Below are 24,495 nucleotides of genomic sequence, written 5' to 3'. Positions count from 1 at the left end.
TATTGCTCCGGGGATATGTGGTGGTCATTCTCTGACCTTTCTGCATCCTCCGTATTTGGTGGGCACGGGCTCGAACCCCGGTCTAATCAAGAAGCATGTGCTACGCACTGCTGCTCCTGCCCACCTGGCTACGGAGGCGCCCTTTACTTATGTAAACTCTAGAATGAAAGAGATGAATCAGATTGGTCCACTTAACACAGATGGTTCGACTATTGATGATTCTGCTCAGGCAGCTAAGGAAGATAAGCTCAGGCAGATAAGCTGAATGAGTATTTGTGTCTTTTGGAATGCCAAAAGTTTATCAATCTCTGGTAGCTAAGTGATTTTGTAATAACTGAGAGCAAAGAGGAGGAGAAATTGTTGAACTTAAACATAAAGAAGGCACCTGGGGTAGATGGGTTATATCCAGTTATACCAAAGAAGGCAGCAAAGGAAGTAAGCAAACCCTTAGTCATAATTATGAGAGCTTCCTTGGACTCAGGAGGTTCCCATGGACTGGAGGTGTGCAAATATATCCCCAAATCACAAAGGGAGTTCATCAAAAGGTGACACATTACACCAGGGGCTCACATCTGGTAAGTATGGGCTTGGCACACCCAGGGTCCTGAGCTGGATATCATCATTCTCCTCTTTCTTGGTGATTCCCTTCTATCTCTCTCTCTCTCTCTCTCTCTCTCTCTCTCTCTCTCTCTCTCTCTCTCTCTCAGGGTAATTCAGAATTTTTTTTTCTTTTTGGCTGGTGCAGCATAAGCCTCAGACTTCCTTACACCATATAGCTAATAATAATAACAATAATAACAAGTAACTATAGACCTGCCAGTTTAACTTGTGTTCTGGGGAAAATAATGGAGTAATTTTCTTAAAGCATGGCAGGACCATCTAGACAAGACTGCAGTAATAGTTAAAACATAGCATAGGTTTGTTAAAGGGAGGTCTTGTCTGACCAATTTGATTAGATACTATGATGTGGTCACAAAGGAACTGGATGCAAAAAATAATTTTGATATCATATACTTGGATTTCAGGAAAGCTTTTGATACTGTTGCACATGGAAGACTGCTGTACAAATTAGAGTGGTATGGCATTAAGGGCAAGTTGCTACATTGGATAAAGGGATGGTTGAGTGGGAGATGGCAGAGAATGGTAATAAATGGACACTGCTCTACATGGGCTAATGTTATTAGTGGAGTCCCCCAGGGTTCAGTGCTGGGCCCATTGTTGTTTTGTATATTTATTAAGGATATCGATGAAGGTATATGTCCAAGTTTGCAGATGATACAAAGGTTGGCAGGGTTGTTAATAACAGTAAAGACAGTATGCTGCTGCAACAGAATCTAGACAAGTTGGGCAAATGGGCTGAGAAGTGGCAACTGAAGTTTAACGTTGACAAATGCAAAGTACTGCATATGGGCAGCAGTAACCCAAGAGAAATGTACCAACTATGTGGTACTACCTTCAGGGAAGGAGAGAATGAAAACGACCTGGGGGATAATTGTGCAGTCAGATATGAAGTTTGTTGAGCAATGCAGATGGGCTGCCAGAGCAGGTCATGCAGTCTTGTCAATGATATATAGGAATTTTGCTAGCAGGGACAAGGAGATGGTTATCCCATTGTACCAGCCAATGGTCAGGCCACACTCTGAACACTGTATACAGGTCTGGAGGCCTCATTTTAGGAAGGATGTAGAGTTGTCAGAATGAGTACAAAGAAGGGCAACAAGATTGGCGAGGGGAACAAATTGGTGCTCTTACCAAGAAAGGCTTAAATTCTGCAAATTGCAGCACCTGGGGACTAGGCACTTGTGAGGTCATTGACTGAGGTGTATAAGGCCTTGAATGGGCTGAGCAAGCTGAATGCTGATAGGATTCTTTCTCTTGCTCAGATTATGAACCTGAGGGAGCATAAATTCAAATTGAGGAAAGACAGTTGTAGAATAGTGTGCGGTAATTTGCCTTTAGTCAGCTGGTTGTTGATTGCTGGAACAGACTTCCATCTCTTGTTGTGGAAGTTGATAGCTAAATAAATTTAAGACAGGCATTTGGATTAAACGGATGGGTGAAATAGGATGGTTTTTTGGCTGATGTTGCATAAGCTTGCTTTCTTGCATCATATCCCTCAACTAATGCTAATGATAAACCTCTTCCCCTGTAATTTGAATTTATTGCACTTTGTTCTTAGTATGTGTCTGATGAATGGTGGCACCTGGAACATCAAGTTGAACTCCACCATTCTTTATAACAGTGAAAATTCCACCTTTATTCACTTTACTAACCCCTTCTCAGAGCCTTATAACTTTCAATCAAGTCCTATCTAAGATCCCTGGTTGCTAAACTCTGTAGACTACATAAACAAAGTCTTTTCTCGTGCAGTCACCCTTTGCCAATCTCACCATGGAGTTCCCATCTTTGGGCCATTTCAATAAGCTCAATGTCTTTTTTCAAAAGATATCTCCATACTTGTACACAATTTCCAAATGCAGTCTTACAATTGCCTTATACAGTGGGATTATGACCTCTATCTCTACAGGATATTGTTCAAAAAATCATAGTTAAAACACCATGGGCTTTCCTGGCTGCCTATTTATAATGCTCAGAGAACTTCATATCTGCTTGTATCATGATTCTCAGATCCCTTTCTGTTTTTAACTCAACCCCACTATTTGGGTAACTTATTTTGGTTCACTATTCCCCAAGTGTGAGACCTTGCATTTTCTGAATTAAACATAGCTGCCAATTTCCTGATGATTTTTGAAGTATGCTCAAGTCATCCTGAAAACAATGATCATTAACAACTCTCCCAATCTTTACATCATCTGAAATTGACATCAAGGCTTCTATTCCTTCATCAATATCATTTATGAAGTTCAGAAACAACAGCAATCCCAATAATCAATCCTTGAGGCCCCAACTTCTGACATTACACCAATGTGAAGAATATTCATTAATCACAACCTTCTGGCCTGTGGCCACTCTGTGATCCATCTTAGAATCCCACCAGTAATCCCAATGTGTTCCAGCTTATACAGTAACCTCTCATGAGGGAATGGGTCAAATAGCTTGGTAAAATCCAAATAAATTATGTCAAAATTGTTCTCTACATCCTCCTCATGAGTAACTGTGTCAAAATAGATTACAGTTTAGTTAAACATGATTTTCTCTTAACAAAACCATGCTGTGTGTCTTCTGAATGCCATTCCTAATAAATGATCCTGGACTGCACTCTTAATCATTGCCTCCAAGATTTCCCATATCACTGAAGTCAGACCAGCGTATTGCCTTTATGCATTGCTGATACATTGGCACTTTTCCGAACCAAAGGACTCTTTCCCAAGTCCAATGATGCCTTCATAATTAACCTCCATAGTCCAATATACTCCCTGGCTGTATGCCATCAACTCCAGGAATCTTACTTGCCTTTAGGTGCAAAAGTTTTTTCTAATAAACAGTAATCTTCATCTGTAATTTCAATATTCCATAGAAATTTCTATGGAAAACACACAATGATTGTATATACAATAAAGCTGAAACTTTCAGAAACCTTTCTATATCCCATGAAGTTTAACAGAAGCATTTTCAAAAATGTCAGTATCATTGTTTATTTCTGTTTAAATAAGCTTTGAAAATAGCTAACCTTTTCATGCAAAAATCTGCATAAGTCTGACTTAATATTTTCTATAATAAGACATTCTGATATGCTGCCTGTATTACTATTTTTCTGCATAGATAATCATTACACTCATCTCTTTCACTTGACCTATAATATCTGTTGAAAATGGAATCCAATACAATTCCTCTATAGCTGATTTTTAAGCAAACCAAACCATAAGATATATGTTACCCACATCAATAATGGTTCAACTTTTAATCCATGCATATTCTCTCTTAACTATCACTTTCCCTGAACACTTAAAGCTCCCACATCACCAAAACTTCTTTACTCATCATTAACAGAAATGGTCATTCAACTTGTGTAGACGGTGCTGAGAACATTTCCAATTCATAATTCTTAGTTTATATTAAGAAACATAACTTTCTTAATACAAACTTCAGTCTGACACTGACAGCTATAGGTTTCAATGATTTTGTAACCAATTTCAATGATTTTGTTATAACGATATCTGAAATTATGCCAGTTAATGTTTCCATTAAGATATGCATTACCTTATTTCAAAAAAATACTTTAATAAACTACAGTAGCCATGTCTTTATGAAGTTCTTAAGAACTTTCACAACTCCATTCACCTCTCTGTATAATCTGCATAAATATGTTGGAAAAAACTCCTTTTAATGATACAAGAATTACTACTTGTGTGAGTGTACATCATGGCTAATGTTAGATCTTTATATTTATCTTATATTATTGCAGAAATTAGAGTAATATAACTTCTGAAATAGTTCCAATTAATTGTTCCACAACTGTGGATAGTCTGGGCCTTTATAAAATTCACAGGCTGTTTAAATCAGATACTACTGAATCACAGATGTTGATATACGGAATCAATATCTACAATATAGCATTAGTCCAGATGCACTTTAAAGCACTAATTGCACTTTTTCTAGTCATTCAGATTAATTTCACTGAATCACTACAATCAAGAAACTGCAAAAAAGAAAGTCTTTAGTATACTTACATCACAAGAGCTTTTTGGGACACTGTATTCTTATATGAACAAAAATATAAACCACACTAAAAATTAACAATTAATACACTTACCAAATACAAACATAATCCAGCTAAAAATGACACCACCAGACAAAGCATGTTCACCTTGAGAAGAAGATTCACTAATTGAGGACCAATGTATTATAGAATTATGATTCCACATCCAACTAAGCATAAGTGCTACTACAAAGATTGAAAGGGTTCCTATTTTAGCACTGTGGGCACTGTCTAATCGCACTGCAGAGATACCTTCTATATAATAGTCCAAAACAAATACAAGTAATGCCACAAGAACCAGCGGCAAAATAAGCTTTGTTAAAGAAACTGAAGATGCCTGCAAAAAAAAATATATGAATTACTTATTAAATAAACTAGTTATAATTAAAAACAATTCTGAAAAAAAATAAATCACATCTCAATCTGATATTTTATAAACAAATGAAATTTAGAAAAACTTGAAAAAGCTTAATTTATTTTATATCATTACACAAGCTAAACAATGAATGTTGAGTGAAATAATATTCGGCATTGGCAGTACAATCACACTGGATCATTTCACATGTGAATAAATTATAGTTACATTACACAAGGGTTTGATAAGACAAAAAAAAAAGCAACTGACTTTGAGGCTTCACTAGAAAAATTTTTAATACAGAAAGGTGTGAAAGGATTTGAAGGTTATCAATTCTAGTGGACAATGTCACTAATGAAATTCAAAATTTTTTCCCAATTTCAGTCATACCCTTTTTTTTTTTTTTTTTTTTTTTTTTTATTGACTTCACTAATTATTACCAGTTTCTCTGAAAGCACCTTCCCATTGAATTTGCTTTTATGTTTTTTTTTTTCTTTGAATAATTACTGGCAACATGAAACTTCTTAGGAAGTTGAGATATATTACAATAATTTACACAAGGAAAGTTTAAGTATGAACAGTAAACTGAATGAATGAAAGTAAATTAAAAGCCAATATTTCATATTAAATAGTTTCTTTTTTTACACACTTTGACAGCCTTAGGCCACTGGAGTTTAAAACCTCACTTTATAACACCTAAACTGAACTGCCCTCAGTTAACACTGGACTATGTATTTTGTATGGCAGCATACAGATTTGACATGGGATGATATGTGATCACTATTATTCACATCCCATGATCAAATCTGTGTGCAACCACATAACTGATAATATAAAGCACATAAAACTAAATCCATTCATTTGGAATCCAATACTTTAAGTTATCAGGTGACCAATTAATGAGGTTTTAATATATATATTAAATATATAATAATTATAATTTTCAAGAAAAAAACTATATACTCACTTGAAAAACATGAATAAAGAATGCCCATGGTGCTAAAATAACTGTTGATACAAAATTTGATATGGCATTAAGACGCTTTGCCCCTCCTATATCTACAGACAGTCTCCTTGCTGCACTGTTAAACCCAGACTGTAGGCATAATACTACTAATAATAAGAGTACTCCACCCTATTAAACAAAAAAAAAGAAAAATTCAGATGCACAAATCTGCAATTAGATTAAGAAAGGTATCATATATTTATAAAAAAATATATATTTATATTATATATATTATATATATAGATAGATAGATTGATAAGTAGATAAGGAATGTGGCAAAGGGAGAGGAGATAGTCTAACAGGAAGTCGCTACTATGGAATAAAACAAAGGTACCTATAAAATAAAAATAATATATTAAATTTACTTAATGCTGCAAATTCGATGATTTTAACATCTATACCAATGGTTTCCAAACTTGGGATATTTTAAATTTGAGGGGAAATAGCGATACTCAAAAATATCTGTTGAACACCAGGCGAACTACTAGCTGTATGCAGTTCACAGTTTCAACATTACTTATTAAGTTGTTTGGACCTAACTAATTAATAAATAGAACTTTTAGGTATTTCTTTTGGCCTAGGGGTGCCGTGAAAAAATTACTGAGACACTAAGGGCACCATGAACTGAGAGTGTTTGAGACTCTCTGATCTATACTATATAATTACAAGGCATTATCCACTAGCTTGGATAAATTTAAACCAGACTCCAACAGTTGCATATGCAACCAAGCCAACTTAGAGCCCCATGTTAATACACATTTTGGGCACATCATCACTGACAATTTGGAAATAATCCCTAACCTAGAACTCAGAAACATCATGGCTTTAAATTCAGGCTTCACAAGTATATCAGCCTTTTATTTAATTTTTTTTTAATGTAAACCCCAAACACGAGAGGTGTTAGAACCTATAGTACTTAGTACCGTGCTTGGTTGGAGGTTGAGAAGACAAAAGAAGATATTTGTTGACATCGGACTTGAACTTCTGTAGACTGTATTCAAGAAATATGTATGGAGGAAGGTTGTTCCAGAAAACGGCAGTTGAATGAATAAAAGAAGAAGATGAAAAGTTGGATCTGTGAGTTTGAAGTTGGACAGTATATGCATGTTGGCAGGTGGTGGCACATGTTCGGACTGTTTTGAAAGAGAGAGCAGGAATTATAGAAGCCAATTAAAAAGAACAGTGCCCATGGAAATATCTGTGCAACAGAACCAGTACGTTTATGAGACAGTGAGTGGAGAGACTCTATTAGAGATGAATCATTAATTAACCTAACTGCCCTCTTCTGAACAGAATCAAGAAGCCTGAGAGAGAGAGAGATTTTGCGGGCACCACACCAGCTGTGGGAACAATATTCCATGGTAGGGCAGATTTGCAATTTGTACAGAGTGAACAGCTGTTTCGAAGAAAAGTAACGCCGAGGGTGAAAGAGAAAACCAAGTTTTTTAGATGCAGAAGAAGCAACATTTGTAATGTACTTGTGCCAAGAGAGATTAGAAGACAGGGTAATCCCCAAAAGAGGTATATCATTTTGCCTAGAAATTGGAGTGTCACCAAAGATAAGCATAGGAGCAGAAGAATCCTTTTTGCGAGATATAAGACAAGACTGGGTTTTAGAAGGATTGAAATCAACTAAGTTGTCTTTGCTCCACTGGAAAATTACTTGGAGATCGGCATTTAAGGAATTGGTAGAAGATTTTCGAGAAGTTGAAGCTGATTGAGCAGGGCAAGGTTTCTCAAAATGGAAAGTGGAATGCAATGTGCTACCATCGGCAAAACTATTGATAGCATTTCCAGTCAATAGAACAAGGTCATTAATCTACAAGAGGAAAAGAGTGGGGGAAAGAACTGAACCTTGGGGGAGACACCAGCATTAGTGGAGAAGTTAGAAGAAAGGGAGCCATCTACCATCACCTTCAGTGAGCGATCAGAGAGAAAACTGGATAACCAATTACTAAAAACAGTTGGCAAACCATAAGTTAGAAGCTTGTTTAGAAGACCTTTATGCCAAACATGATCGAAAGCCTTTGAGATGTCAAGAGCAACTGCTTGTGTTTCACCGGACTTTTCCATTGAATTAGTCCATAAATGGTAACATAAGACTGAATATCACTAGTGAATCGACACTGATGGAATCCATACTGGCGATCGTTGATCAGACAGAAGGTTTCTAGGTAGTTTAAGAGTTGGCGGTTAATTGATTTCTCCATTACTTTAGAAAGAGTAGAAGTAATTGCAATGGGACGATAACTGGATGGGAGGGATTTGTCACCCTTTTTAAGAACTGGCTGGATATGAGCAAATTTCCAAGCAAAAGGAAAAACACCTTTGAAATAAGAAAGTGAAAAAAGGCAGCAAAGAACAGGAGTAAGTTCAGGAGCACAGGTTTTGAGAACAAGTGGAGAAATGCCATCAGGACCTGGAGCTTTCTTAGCATCAAGATTTGTCAAAATCCTTCTGACATCCTTTTGATGGAAGACCACAGGAGGCATTGAATGGAGTGTTGGGAATGGTGGAAGGAGTTTTACCAAGATCATTAATACATCAGTTGGAAGAAAAATAGGATGCTAGCAGGTCAGCTTTATCCTTGGCTGAAGTGAAAACAGAACCATCTAGTTTGGACAGAGTGGGAGCAGAGATGGGCAAAAGTTGCGGTCAATAGCTTTGGCAAGAGACCAAAATGCTCGGCTACCATTAGAGTAAGAAGCAAGTTTTCTACTCTTAGCCTGTTCAAAATCTAGTTTGGACTGATTAATAACTGCTTTACAATTGTTGCAAGCTTTGGTGTAGGCAGAAAATGAAACTGAAGAATTAGAAACAAGCCAATTATGATATGTAACATTCTTCTCTTGATCAGCCTTAGCACAGTTATTGGAAATCCAAGGTTTAGATAAAGGACGAGATTTTAAAGTGTCGTATGGGATAAAGGATTCCATTCTTGCAAGAATAATTTCACTGACACGATCTGAGCTAACGTTGACATCAGAAGTTTTGAAACAGTAATCCAACCAAGGAAAAGAAGAAAAGAAATCTCTCAGGTCATCCCATTTTGCATTCTTGTAATGCCAAACAATACGAGGTTGGAAATAGCCATGAGATAAAGGTTCCATTAGAGAAGAGACAATCACCAAGTTGTGATCTAACGGTGCCCAAAGGACCTCTCACTTCGACCGTGTACTTAGAAGGGTTGTTTGTGAGAAAAAGATCAAGCGTGTTGGCTGTATGGTTAGGATTGTCTGGTATTCTTGTAGGTAAATTAATCTGTGCAAAGTCATTAGTAGTTGCAAATACCTCAGCATCTTGACCAGCTGGGTCAGTGTGACTAGAAACCGGAAGCCAGCTGGAGTTGTGAACATTAAAATCAAGGAAAATTACTTCACTCTTAGGAAAGTTGGACTGGAGAAAGTCCAGTTGCAAAGAGAGGAAGTCAAAGAGCTCCAAGTGATTAGTTTGTTTGTTGTTTGGTTTTTAGGAGCATTAGCAACTAAGGCCATATTACACCAGGGATATGCGGTGGTCATTCCCTGACGTTTCTGCATCCTCCGTATTTGGTGGTGACGGGCTCAAACCCCGGTTTAATCAAGAAGCGTGTGCTACGCACTGCTGCTCCTTCCCACCTGGCTACGGAGGCGCCTAAGTGATTAGTGGAGTTGGGAGAATGGTAGAGACAACAGATGAATTTGACCTAACGATGTAGAGAGATTTTAAGCCAGAGAAGATCAAAAAGAGGAGATTCCAAATTACCAAGTCTCTGACAGGGAATACCAGAACAGACATATACACAAGTACCACCTTTGAGGCGAAAGGAATTATACAGCGAATAATTTGGGCGACTGAGAGGAGCACCAGTTGAATCAACCAATAACTGAGATCTGTCAAAAAAGTACATGGGGTTTGGCAGACTGCAAGTGAAAATGGACATCATTGAGATTAGAATTCAGACCATGTATATTTGTGAAATGAATTAGGAAGTGTTTGGGAGGTTTAGATCTTTTCGTAGATAGGCTTACTCTATTAGTTTTACAATTCATGGTGTATTCAATAGTAAGAAAAAGTGGGTGCGACATACTGTATGAAGTAATGAAATTTTTGGATATGGCATATACAGGGTGTTTCAGTTAAACGTTTCAGAACTTCTAAGAGGGGTAGGGTACATCCTGACAACTCGAAATCATATAGCAATGTGGGGTCGGAAATGCTTTCCTGAAGCGGTGTTGTACACAGAAGCACCATAAAAAGAAAAGAGACCGTAAGTGAGAAATCGTTTTAATAATACATGAAAAGAAGCAAAAGGTACATGGATTAAAGTAAGTGTTCGAAGTTTCTTCAACCTCGTATTGCTTTCGCACAGTGGTACCTTGGAAAATGTACTACAAATCCCCTTTTTCCTGCTGAAGTGTTGTTTTCCGATGAGGCATCCTTCACAAGGGAAAGAATTTTCAACACGCATAACGACCATATCTGGGCGGTCGAGAACCCGCATGCAATACGACGTCGTGCAGCACAGATTCGATTTTCGGTCAATGTATGGGCCGGTATTATGGGAGATCACCTCATCGGACCTTACCTGTTACCGTGTCGTCTAACCGGACCTATCTACTTGATCTTTCTGCAGCAAGTATTGCCACAACTTTTGAGAGATGAACAGATTTCTGCATCGACGCAAGAGACAATGTGGTTCCAACACAATGGAGCCCCTGCCCATTATAGCGGAGATGTTCGTAACTACCTGGATGTCACATTTGGTCAACAGTGGATCAGACGTGATGGTCCCGTGCATTGGCCTGCTCGGTCACCCGACCTATCATGTCTTGATTTTTATTTCTGGGGTCATATGAAATCGCTAGTTTATGACACCCCTGTTGACAATGCTGAGGAGCTGGTTGCAAGAATCGCAGTAGCTGCCGAAGAAATTCGAAATTCGCCTGGAGTATTCCAGAATGTTCGGATGTCCATGCGTCGGAGATGTGAGGCGTGCATTGTAGCCCGTGGAAGAAACTTCGAACACTTACTTTAATCCATGTACCTTTTGCTTCTTTTCATGTATTATTAAAACGATTTCTCACTTACGGTCTCTTTTCTTTTTATGGTGCTTCTGTGTACAACACCACTTCAGGAAAGCATTTCCGACCCCACATTGCTATATGATTTCGAGTTGTCAGGATGTACCCTACCCCTCTTAGAAGTTCTGAAACGTTTAACTGAAACACCCTGTATATAGTAAGAATATACCCAGATCCTTGACATAATGTGGCCTGGACAATGCCCCCCCCCCACATACACACTACTCGGACTCCCTCCACTCACTATCTGGCAGAGCAGAGGTAGCAAGATTATACACTAGCTAATCAGGAAGCCTCCTAGGGAGTTACCAATAGGTTTGGTCCAGTGTACTAACTAGTGGCCAGCCTGCTGTACCCTCTAAATGTAAGGAAGACTGGATCTCACCATGATGTTCATCCTAACCTCAAAAGTCATCAATCATACTGCATGATGGAAGAGATGGGGAAGAGTTGACCAGAACTTAGCTCTGGAGACTAAACATGGGTTCCACCACTTGAAGCCTCCAATAAGCAAAGTGGTGGTATTGCACCGGTTGATGAGAGTCATCTACCACGTAGTACTACCTGGTAACAGAGAGGGGCGGCATTCCTCCATGTGGTGTGGGTGCCACACCTCGACCCCTGCTTACATTGGTTCATACCTGGGTGATCACCTACTGTGTGCTTGTGCATGGAGGTTATACCCAGGATTACTAACAGTCCCACAATCATGAAGATGCAAGGAGAGGATTTGGCTGACACAGACCATCTGGACTTTGCCGAAATTGGGTCCACTTGACTTGAGTGTCACCCGAATATCAGTTCCATCAGCGTTTTAGACTCCCAGGTAGCAAGTACAGCTTGTCTGGCATATCTAAGAGAATGTCTGTGACAACCTCAAGGACCTTTTGACACTAGCAAAGCTAATGTCAAAAAGCAGTTATATCAAAATCTACTTAACTTCTGTTTTATGCTATCCTACAAATATAACACCCCCATAGAAGCCTTCCCAATATGGATAAATACAGTACTTACTGACTTACTCTATAACTATAAAACTTTAGCATCACAAGGTTCTCTCCCTGCAAAAGGGTAATAAATACAACTTCTCCAATATTAAACAGCACTTAGCTGAATTACATGAACATTTTATCATCATTCCAGTAGACAAAGCTTCCAACAACTTTGCCTTTATCTGCAAAACCTTTTATTATCAAACCTAAAATGCAGAACTCAACTCCAGCACCACTTACAAACCCATTACCAACAACAGTAGTATTGTTGCTAAGAAGCCTTTCAGATAAACTGTAACCTCCACTTTATAAACCAAGGTAAATACTGCTATATCATCTTGTGTCTTACAGCAGAATGAATGCCATTATTTTAAAGAGATTCCTGGGCACTCCATTATTTTCAAACAATTGCCTTTCCATTTATTTAAAAATTATCAAACAGCAGATGGTTTCTAGTGACCCAAGTGATGAGGGACTAATAAGCTCTGAAACCTAATATTGTATCACATGTATTGTAGCATGTTTATTAAACAAATAGAAGAGTAAGCTCTCGGTGATGTGCGATGTATATTCATTCTTACCATGCTGCCAAGTATGGTTCATAACAACAACCATAATATTAGTACTTATTATTAATACTATTATATATACATCATTATACATACATTTATATCATAACAACATTATTATGTTTTAAGTGGTTGTTACAATTGTTCCTTCAGAAACTCTTGAACTTATTAAGCAAATTGGAGGTCTTTATATAAAGAGGAAAACTGTTCCAAGTTTTTGTCCCATGAAACTTGGCTTTTTTGCACAATTTACTTCCTGTACAATGGTATCTTCATGTCAGATTCTTTCCTCAAATCACAGATTATACCTTCAAGAAACTTAAAAAGAATTGGAAAGCCTGCTGTGTAAAGTAAGTTGTTCATGAATGCAACTTACTTTACACACCTCTACCAATTTCTGTAACAACTGATGAATGTTAAGGAGGTTTGCCTTCTTATTTTGTGCGTTAATGAATGAATTCAAGAAAGACTGAAAACTGAACAGAAAATGTTTTAAAACAGCATTAATCCTAGCCAGGTTCTAATGGTTGGTTTGTTCCCCCATGTCAGAATATCATAGGTGACATTAGCCTAGATCAGGGCCACAAAGACTTGTCCTAGAAAGACTGAATTTACCCAGGCTGCTGAACAGGCAAGAATTCCTTCCACTGATGCTGTCTTGTTTCCAATAGCTTGTTTGTTTGTTTGTTTGTTTTATGGCGCATTAGCATCTAAGGCTATAATGCGCCAAGTCAAAAAGATGTTGAATATAAAATTTAAATTATCTGTATATTATTTTAAAAGAATATACGATTTAAAACGTTCATGTAGTATAAAACGATAAAAATATTTTAGATTGAATTATTTAGATTTAATAAGTTGTAAAAACTTAAAAATAGCTGACATATTGTCATTGTCATTTAAAACCTGTCTGAGTGTATAAGGTTCAGACAGATGGCTAAAACATAAACGGCGGTCATTATAAAAGGACGGACATTCAATTAAAATATGACGGACTGTTAAAATGGTGTCACAATTTCTACACATAGGACGATCGTCTGCCCTCAGCAGATAGCAATGTGTCAAGTGACAATGTCCTATGCGGAGCCGAGATAGAACAACTTCCTCTTTTTGGTTCCTGCGCAGACTAGACTGCCAATGTTCAATTACAGGCTTAATCTCATATAACTTGTTTGTAGTCTGTCCATGCCAAGTGTGTTGCCATTGGGATATCAGTTTCTTTCGAATTACTTGCCTGTAGTTTGTATAGGGGACTGACAGGCAAGAGTTAAATAGGTTCGCTGATTTGGCTGCAGTGTCTGCCAAATCATTTCCTGAGATCCCAATGTGGCCTGGGATCCAGCAGAAACGAACATCAAATTTGAATTCTGCTAGGGAGTGAAGCTTCTGCTGTATCCGGGTCAGGACAGGATGAGGGTTGAACCTCATCGATGATAAAGCCTGCAATGAACTCAGAGAATCGGTATATATAATATATTTTTTGTGGTGGGTGGTCTGTATACGATCTAAGGCTAGCTCAACCGCATGCAGCTCTGCAGTGAACACACTGCATTCGTTGGAGATCTGCTCAGATACCGTGGTGTCTAGAAAAACAGCTGCAGATCCGACAGACATATCTGACCTCGAGCCATCTGTGTAGGTGGGCAAGAAGTCAGCATGTTCCGAGCGCTCAGCTAAAAAGAGTTGCAGGTAGATGTTGGATGATGTATTACCCTTTCTCCAGTTGTTAAGGGAGAAGTCGCAGTTTGGGACACGAGCATGCCAGGGTGGAAAAGGTTGCCCTGGTGATGGGGCAACATTGTCTAATGTGATGTTCAAATCGTTGAGTAGCCTTTGGATACGAATACCGAATGGTTGATTGGCAGTCTGGCGAATGTTGTACAGATTTTCCCAACGTGGCTCAAAAACGGGTGTCCACGTCGGATGGTCTGGCAGGGATTTCAGTTTCAAAGCATACTGTAGAGACAACTGTTTCCTGCGAAGCGATAACGAGGGCTCATTCGCTTCGACATAGAGGCTATGGACAGGAGAAGTTTGAAATGCTCCAGTGGCAATATGGATCGCCTGATGGTGGATGGGATCCAGCCATCGGAGTACGCTGAGTCTAGAGGATGCGTATACCTGGCACCCGTAATCTATCTTAGATCGTACGAGTGCACGGTAGAGGCGCATGAGGGTACATCGGTCAGCGCCCCAAGAATGTGAGGAGATTGCACGTAAGATATTCAAACCTCTCGTGCACTTCGCACGTAGTTGACGGATGTGTTCTAGAAAGGTCAGCTTTTTATCGAAGATAAGCCCCAAAAATCTAGTCTCAGGTACTACTGGGATGGCATTTTGTCCGAGCCTTAGTTCAGGTTCAGGGTGAAGATTGTGTTTTCTGCAAAAATGCATACAAACAGTCTTTTGTGGAGAGAACCTGAACCCGTTATTCGTTGCCCATGAGTTCAAATGGTCAATGGCACGTTGCAGTTGCCTCTCAATTACCCTCATGTTGCAGGAATGACAAAATATGCTAAAATCGTCAACATAGAGGGCACAGTTTACAGTAGGAGGAAGTTGTTCTGTAATGGAATTCACTTTAATGGCAAAAAGCGTAACACTTAAAACGGATCCTTGAGGTACTCCCTCCTCTTGGCTAAAAGAGCGAGAGAGAGTAGATCCTACACGGACTTGGAAAGAACGGTGATATAAAAAGTTCTTAATAAAATTGGGGAGATTACCTCTAAAGCCGATGATGTAGAGGTCTTTTAAAATTCCAAATCTCCAAGTTGTGTCATACGCTTTTTCCATATCGAAGAACACTGACACCAGGTGTTCTCGTTTTAAGAAGGCATCTCGAATGGAAGTTTCGAGCCTGATTAAATGGTCCAAAGTTGACCTATTCCTACGGAAGCCACACTGAAATCTGGAGAGGAACCCATTAGCCTCCAAATACCAGATAAGGCGGGCATTGACCATTCTCTCCAGAATTTTGCACAGACAGCTAGTCAGAGCAATAGGACGATAGTTCGTTGGGATTTTAGTATCCTTTCCTGGCTTAGGAAAGGCAAGCACGATTGCCTTATGCCAGGAATCCGGAAACTGCTCTTCTTGAAATATTCTGTTATATAGAAAAAGCAGTTGGTCCGTGGATTTTGCAGACAGATGTTTGACCATATCATAATGGATAAGATCTGGTCCGGCAGCACTTGCCTTGGTAAGAGTTAGAGCTGTTTCTAACTCTTCCGTGGTAAAGGGCCCGTTATAGGGATGAGACCTTCTTGATTTAAAATTAATTGGCTGCTTTTCACATTTATCTTTCCAGACCAGAAATTCTGGGGAGTAAGCAGATGTTGACGAGATGGCAGAAAAAGTCTCCCCAAGTGCATTGGCTATTGCAGTTGGATCTACAATAACGCATCCATTATACTCCAGGACCGATGAAGGGTTTAATGTATATTTACCCTTCATTTTCCGGATTTTGTCCCATATAGCTTTACTGCTGGTTGACTGGGTAATGGTGGATGTAAAGCGGACCCAAGATTCCTTTTGGCTCTGACGACGAATATATCGCACTTTCGCACGTGCACGTTTGAAGGCTAAGAGATTGGCTGTGGTAGGATATCGTCGGAATATCCCCCAAGCTTTATTTTGTGCCTTTTTTGCTGCTGTGCATTCAGTATTCCACCAAGGTTTTGGAAATGGCGGAAACCGGGTAGATATTTTCGGAATTGTAGCTGCAGCTGCATGGACAATGCTTTCTGTGATGTACGCCACTGCGTCATTGATAGGCTCCCGACTGACTGTACTGATGTTAAAGTCTACCAGGTGTTGAAAGGTGTTCCAGTCAGCCTGATCAATCTTCCATCGTGGTAACCTAAAAGGTGAACATGGCGTCACTTTAAGTAGGCTGGTTATCACGGGGAAGTGATCACTCCCATAAAGATTCTCCTCTACCTCCCAAGTGATTGAAGGAAGGAGAGAGGGGGAACATATAGAGAGGTCAATAGCAGAGAACGTACGGGTAGGCATGTGAAAAAAGGTGTTAGTTCCCACATTTAGAAGGGACATGTCATTGTCATTGAGCACATGCTCTATGACACGTCCCCTTCCATTAACGTTTGCACTACCCCACAGGGTGTTATGTCCATTGAAGTCGCCCAGGAGTAAGACAGGCGTAGGCAGCTGCACAATGAGATCATCAAGGTCTCTCTGGGAGATATCAGCCCCAGGTGGCAAATATACTGAGCAGACTGTTATTAAGAACCCTACCGTAAGGCGAACCGCTACCGCTTCTATGTTGGTGGTGAGCGCAATAGTTTGATATCGGGTATGGTTGCCCAGAATTATAGCAACACCCCCATGAGCAGGTCCATCGTCAGTTCTGTCCTTTCGAATGATAGTAGTGTTACGAAGCGAAGGGTTTTCATTTGCCTTCAGGTATGTCTCTTGTAAGCAAAAGCAGACTGGCTCATGCTTTTGCAGAAGGGCCTTGATGTCATCATTGTTCCGCCGGAATCCAGGCTTCCGAGGTGCTGAGGGCTTACCTTTTTCAGTCTTGGATTTATCCTTCCTGGGGAAGTACGGACGCTGTCCAGTGTCCATTTCCTCCTCAGCAAAGAGCTCTAAAACTGAGTCTTCTTGTACCTCCTTCTGCTCTACATCCATGTTTTCTTGGGTTGTAGGTGGTATTTCACCTTTCTTATTCTTTTCTTTTGTGATTGCTTTTGTTATTTGTGGAGCATTAGCAGGTACTGATATAGGAGTGGCAGCTGATTGGTCCTTCTGTGCAGGTTTTTGGGAGCTTAAGAGATAACGTGCGATGGGAGTAAATGATTCTTTTGGAGGGATGGACATGTCTGTCTGAGTTCCAATGGAACACCTCCCTGCTACCTTCTGGGCGTAGGTAGGTTTTTTGATGTTGAGAGGTTTCACTGCTTTCCTTGCCTCCTGGTACGATATGTTTAGCTCTGCCTTCAGCCGTTGAATTTCTTTTTCTTCTTTCCACCTCTCACATGCTCGTGAATAGGCCGGGTGTTCACCTTCACAATTAATACAGGTGGACTTTGCGGCTGAACATGCTGTTGTTTCGTGGTCCTTTGCACCACATCGAGCGCATGCAAGGACTCCATGGCAGGCCATTTAAGAATGTCCATATTTCTGGCATTTAAAACACTGTAAAGGGTTTGGAACATATGGACGTACTGGACAGTTGATGTAGCCAGCTTCATCAGGAGGTTTGGGAGAGTTAAAAGTCAGGATAACACTCCTGGTTTTAACTAGTTTCCCATCCCTACGTGCACTAATTCTCTTGACGGCTATAACTCACTGAGGTTTCAGTTCCAAGCAGATTTCCTCCTCGGTTACGTCGAGAAGGTCCCATTCCGAAATGATACCTCTCGATGAGTTTAGTGTTCTATGTGGTGTTACTGTTATGGGTATTCCTCCGATTGATGTTGCACGGAGTAGCTGCTCAGACTGCCTGTCAGTTTTGGTTTCAATTAAGAGGTCTCCAGAACGGAGCCTCTTAACCGATTTGGGTGACCCTGCTAACCCATCTAACCCTTTCTGTATGAAGAAGGGCGACATTTTGCCAATCGGTTTTTCTGTGGTAGAATGAATAATTAAAAATCTTGGAACAGGCCCAGATGATATTTCTGTTCGCTGCCTCTTTGTAGCAATAATGCTATCTGTCTCTCCGTCTGTATTTTCAGATAGGGACCGGGTTGGGGCCCCTGAAGAAGTAAGTTTATCAGGATTCATATAGGTTTTTAGTTGTTCAGTGCCCGGGCTCCCCACCCACCACAGAGCCCAAAGGGACGCCCACCACCCGGCATGCAATAAATGCGCTCGGGAGTGGAACGCCAGGGCTACCCAGACACTATACCCGCACCGCCGCCAGCCTGAATCCTGTCCCTCGGACCATGAGGGTAGGGGCGTGGCATTGACACGGTTGACCCTTGCAGGCGAGCCTACTAGCCGATTGATCCTAGCCGGGCCTTCCAGGACCACCCGTCTTGTCGAAGCAGGGGCCAAAGTGGTGTATTGAAGCTGGGCCCCTCAACCACCAGGATCCCCCTTTCCGAATTTCCACGGGTCGCAGCGCACGGCAAACATGCCGGATTCCATTGATGTAAGCCTGGAACCTGGGCTGTGGGCGTTGGATCCCAGTGATGCTAGTCTGGAAGTCCAGCAGCGTCACTGGGAGGTCCCCTCACCACGTACAGGTGCCCACATCGAGGGGTTTCCAATAGCAATTACCATCAATTTTAGTTAGTCAACCTCTGAAACACTCAAAACTTGTCTAAAATTAAGGTTCACTTATATGCCAAGTATAAAATTAGAAACTTGAAAAAGGCATGTGCCTAGAATTAAGAAAAATGTGAAGAATTAATGCCAGTATATTTACAATTTATTGAACATATATATTTTTACACAAATATATATTTCTCAACTTCAAAATTCAAAGAAGCTGTTCATCTTCTTCATCAGACAAAAACAGTTCAAGGAATTTAATGGGAGTTATTCTGAGTTCTCAAAAGCTTAGTTTTCCAGTCAATTTCTTATAGTAAACACACTTCCATATTGAGACATTTTGTTTACAGAGAGGCCAACATGAAGTACAATATCAACAGTCAAAGGAAGAATGGCTCATTTCTACCCACATATAGCCTCAGTAAGAGCAATATCACCTAAGCCTCTAGCTACTGGCTTTGTGGCCTACAGAAAGAAATTACGATCTGCGCTCATCACTTTCTTTACGGTACTTTGTAGATTAATAAAATACCAGAATGGAAACTTAAAAAGAAAAAGCAAAAATAACTGAATTAAGAAGTACACTGCATATCATAAAGCAGATTTACTGTAATGCCGCTATGCAAGATGCAAATGATGGCTGTAAAAAAGGGGAGGTTCAACTCATAAACCGAATATACAATTATTTGTCCAAGCTTAGCATGCTGTTGAGCCAGTCTCTGAGAATTTGGTATCCTTGACCACTTCCAGATCACTGCCCAAGTAACTTTGAAATCAAAGTCTATGGGTTGGTTCCTTGTCCTGAAGACCATATAATTTGATTTGCTGGGATTGAAAATAAGTTGATTTCAATGAGCCATTCCTCCAGTTTGGTGAGCACTGTAGTTGTTTTAATTGGAAGTACACCAGGAGTTTTGTCCGTCAATAGAACTGAGACATCCTCCAAATATTCAACTAGGTGAGTTTCCAGTAGAACGTGCAGAAGCTTGCTGATAAAAAGAATGAAGATAATTAGTCCAGAAAGAGAGTCCTGTGAAACTCCTCTGTAATACTTACACATGTTAGATAAGTATTGGTTAATTTTAATAATGAAAGGTCAAACATATAATCACTAAAGAGTAAGTTGACATTTTATCAAAACCTATTTGGTCTACTTCAGAGAAAAGTAGGTCACGAAATGAAAGATTTGAAACATCAAGGAACAAGACCATTATGTAGCAGCCAGCCTCTAGGTCATTCGTGATCCTAGAACAGAAATCAGCAATTGCCTGGCCAGTCACTGAACATAATAACACTTAAGGAGGTTTCTGCTGTACTGAATTTTGGAAATTCTGTAACATATACAGTGTATGGTGCATATTGTAATCACAAATATCATTCATGTAAGGTTATCACTTTTATGAAGTCCTGGTCAGACATATGCTAATACATAGAAAAAAATAATGTTTATTGCAATCAGCGCTTTAGTTTACGTTATTATTTTTTTTTGCCTTATCGCAGTTTGTGCATGTGCAGTGGAGGTAATAATATAACATCCTGATTTGTTCTTGAACACTAACACATTGCATGTCTAGTTACTGCTGTTGCTTTGTACAGTTGTCAGTATTGTTACTCCAAGAAAAAAGGTACTGTATCTGTACTTCTACCAACCTGTACTACAATAGGGCATTAATCCTTTTCTAAGTCTTGATTTTAATATTTTCTTTTTTTTTTTGACATTATGCCAGTTTCATTTTTATTAATGACTTTCTCAAAAAAAATAGCACATGGTCAAATTAAAGTATTTTATATTGCTTGATTTTCATATTTTCTTTCTGTCCTTCCACCATTTTAGGTACATATTTTTGCTCTGTATCAATAAACAACATTAAACAGTTGCATCCTTCTTTCTTCAGTTATTTTTATCACTTAAGCTTAAAGTGATCACAATAAGTGGCATCCAGCTATAGTCTTATGGAAAAGATTTGTTAATAGAACTTTGTAAAAGATATCCTTCCAGGTATGACAGCTAGGGCTGATACCTAGAAGTCTAAAATGCTGATGGCAGATACTTGGGCCCTACTTGTGAGTCAAGTTGGCTGAATTTCAGCAAACTCTGGTTGTTCTGTAACAACCAGACTCTCTGGTTACATCCTCAATGGTAAGTATGTCAGCAACTCTGGGCTAATTCCCACATGCAAGGTGAAAACACTATACTGAATATACTAGAAGTGACCACTTGTGTGAGCCCATATTAATCCTGGGATTAGTGCTATCCATATACAGTACCCTGAATTCATAAATGTTAAATCTCAATTACTACTTCTCTTGACCCATCTCTGCTTAATTTCTCTGGATCTTGTTACAGCAGCATATCCTGGTTCCTATCAGTAACTGCCCTGCCAACCTTCGTATCATCAGCAAACTTAAACATTAAGTTTGCATTAACTCTATATGCCTCAGAAGTATTGTTAATAAACACTGAAAACAATAAGAGACCCAGCAAAGAACCCTGAGGGACTCCACTAATAAACACTAGTCCATGAATAGCAGTATCTCTTAGGTACCACTCTGTCTCCTGCCACTCAATCATTTCTTTATCAATAGCAGTAACTTTCCCCTAATTCCGCACTGCACCAATTTGTAGAGCAGTCTTGCATGTGGAACTGTAACAAAAGCTGTACTGAAATCTGAATATATGATGTCAAAATTATTTTTTTCATTCAGTGTGATGTCATAGTAGCTAATCAAATTGGTCAGACAAATTTGTGCTGTGATTGTCATGTAATTGCATTACTGTTAAGATTATCTTACACTACCTCTTTTACCATTGACTCCATTATTTTCCCTGGAACAGAAGTCATGCTTATTAGTTATAATTACTCACTTTCTCCTTTGATCTCTCCATTGTGTAAGGGGAAACATTTGCACATCTCCAATCATGTAGGAACAATTCGATCCAAGAATGTTCTCACAATTATGGCAAAAAGTTTGCATAGCTCTTTTGTGGTTTCTTTTAACATAATTGAATAAATTCCAGCCCTGAGTACCTTATTTACTTTTAGCTTCAACAGTTGTGCTATAAATGAACTTAGGATCAACCACACTCACACCTTTTTTTCTCTTACAGAATTTAAAAAAAACAAAAAAAAACACACAGGCCTGGAGGAACTTGTGGCCACTCATCAACAATTGATTATATAATAACTAATAAAAAAATGAAACTAAATTTTATCAATATAAAAGTTTTACTGTCTGTGGAAATTGGACATGATTTAGTTGCCACCCCTTCTTTTAAATAAATTTCTTTTAATTAAGATTAAAAGAAATTTATTTAAAAGAAGGCATTCATTTTTAAACAGCTTAACAGCTGCTAAACTTATGAATATTTCAAAATTAAAGACAATATATAGAATTGAACACCTCTTACCTTGTGATCGGCAAGTCCTAACCAGGTAATAATGTAATAAAAGAGATGGCTAATACCATGGTGATGGTGACCCTCTGCTGGAATTTTCAATTAAGAAATTGTACTGCAATAATGAGGTTTACTGAAATTAAACTTGTGAAATTAAGCAAAAGTTTGCAATAAACATTAATAACTTATTTAAAAAATGAACATCAACAAATTTCAAAGTGAGTGTTTTTGGCTGAACTGACAATTGGCATTAGCAAGTGAACATGACGCAAGAAAGCAAGCTTATATAGCATCAGCCAAAAAAAAAAAAAAAAAAAAACACCCCACCTTCTCATTTCATTCATCCACCCGCTCCAAATGTTTGTCTAGTTCTGCCTTGAATCTGTTTAAGCTATCAACTTCTACAACGGCAGATGGAAGTTTGTTCCAGCAATCAACCACCCACTGGCTAAAGGCAAACTTCTGCACATTTATCCTACATCTGTCTTTCCTCAATTTGAATTTATGCCCTCTCAAGCAATTATTCTGAGCAAGAGGAAGGATCCCATCAGCACTGAGCATGCACAAACCATTCAAGGCTTTATACACCTCAATGTTTCTGACCACGAGAACTCGTGAAAACAGGAGGGCAGAATAATCATTTTTAGGCATTTGCTTTCATTTAAGCCTAATAACAGAATAACCTTTTGAATTGTAGACATTCTTTCAAATCTAAGATGCACTTTGTTGCTTTCAATATAAAAACAGGTGCAAATCTTAAAACTCATGATTACTTTCATAATTAACTCTGGACATCCAAGAGACTCCAGTTAGTAGGGTTACAGTTGAAGGATACATGCAGAGTTGTGATATAACATTTAGTCGTTTTTAACTTATTTTTAAAAAACACAAAACTTGGAGCACAAAAATATCATGTACATCACTTAGTATTTAGTGTTTAGTATTAGTAACGGCCGCATGGTGCAAGAAAGCCTATGGCTTATGCTGCACCAGCCAAAAAAAAACAGATGGTGCATGTTATTGGTAGTGGAAGTCATAACGATGTATTAATTAGTTTTTTCTTATTATTAAAAGCAGATTATCGGAGTTCATGAGTGGGCTGAAATTTATCTATGGGTACACCCTCCAGACTGCCTCAGTCTTAGGGTGTTTATCCCCTCCTTCCCGCTGTTTTAACCCTGTACGAAAACGACTTCTACAGATGGTGTGTGTTATCGATAGTTGCAGTTGAAGTCGTTTTCCTATTGGGTTAAAACAGCGGGAAGGGGGGTTAAACACCCTAAGATTGAAGCAGTCTGGAAGGTGTACCCGTAAGTAAATTTCAGCCGTGAAGGCATTACACTCGTCAACTCCAATAATCTGCCTTTGATAATGAGAAAAAACTAGTTAATGCATCATTATTGACTTCTGCTGTCATTACTGATAACATGCACCATCTGTTTACCAAGAATGCAGGGAGAAGCTGCGGTACTGGGAAACGCGTTTGACAGCTAAAAGTTTCCTGAAGTTTTCTGTGGTTCTCGTGTTGGCTTTCTTTACCTTCACAAAATAAGCTTCTAAATAAGTTTCCATCTTATAGATTGGCAACTGTTTTCTGTAATTGGGTATCCAGTTTTCTCTCAGATTACTCACTGCAGGTAATGGTAGAGCGCTCTTTGTCTTCTAACTTCTCCACTAATGCTGCTGTTCCCAAGGTTCAGTTCTTTCTCCCATTCTTTTCCCCTCACGTATATTAAGGTGGAATTCTCTGTTCTAAAGAATTCCAGAACTAGGGGTCATAAATTCAAATTACAGAGCTTGATGTTTAGATTAGATTTAGGAAGTTTTCTTTTAGCCAGTGAGTTGTTGATAGCTGGAACAGGTTGCCCTTGCAGGTGGTTGAGACTGACAGTTTGAATAAATTCAAAGGTCAACTGGATACTTACCTGTGTGAGGAGGGAAGCATATAATTTGTTTTTTTACCACTTTTTTTTTTTTTTTTTTTTTTTTTTACCAGTTCTGCAAAACCTGGCTTCCTTGCACTATATGGCAAATACTATTACTGTTACTAATGATGTTCTTCCATTGACTGGAAATCTCATCCATATTTTTGTTGATGTTAGCACATTACAGTCGACTTCACAGTTTTAAAAACCATGCTTAAATGCTGATCTCTAGGTAATTCTCCAGTGGGGCAAAGATAATTTAGTTAATTTCAATCCTTCTATAACCCAGTC

At 39.0% G+C, this 24,495-nt stretch overlaps 1 protein-coding gene across 1 annotated transcript in view; it reads right to left on the bottom strand.

The window, feature by feature from the left end:
• LOC150085214 (proton-coupled zinc antiporter SLC30A5-like) overlaps positions 1-24,495 on the bottom strand; it is a 111,589-nt gene that overhangs the window by 54,268 nt on the left and 32,826 nt on the right. Inside the window, exons 7-9 of the mRNA XM_090373868.1 lie at positions 22,292-22,368; positions 5,983-6,150; positions 4,715-4,997 (exon numbers count right to left, since the gene is read on the bottom strand). Of these exons, the coding sequence (XP_090229994.1) occupies positions 4,715-4,997; positions 5,983-6,150; positions 22,292-22,368 (528 nt within the window). The remainder of the gene's footprint in view (positions 1-4,714; positions 4,998-5,982; positions 6,151-22,291; positions 22,369-24,495) is intronic.

The sequence above is a fragment of the Mastigoproctus giganteus genome, chromosome 5 (genome assembly GCF_048544385.1).
Source record: "Mastigoproctus giganteus isolate SK-2022 chromosome 5, ASM4854438v1, whole genome shotgun sequence".
NCBI lineage: Eukaryota > Metazoa > Arthropoda > Arachnida > Uropygi > Thelyphonidae > Mastigoproctus > Mastigoproctus giganteus.
This window is presented reverse-complemented; position numbering and strand designations above follow the sequence as displayed.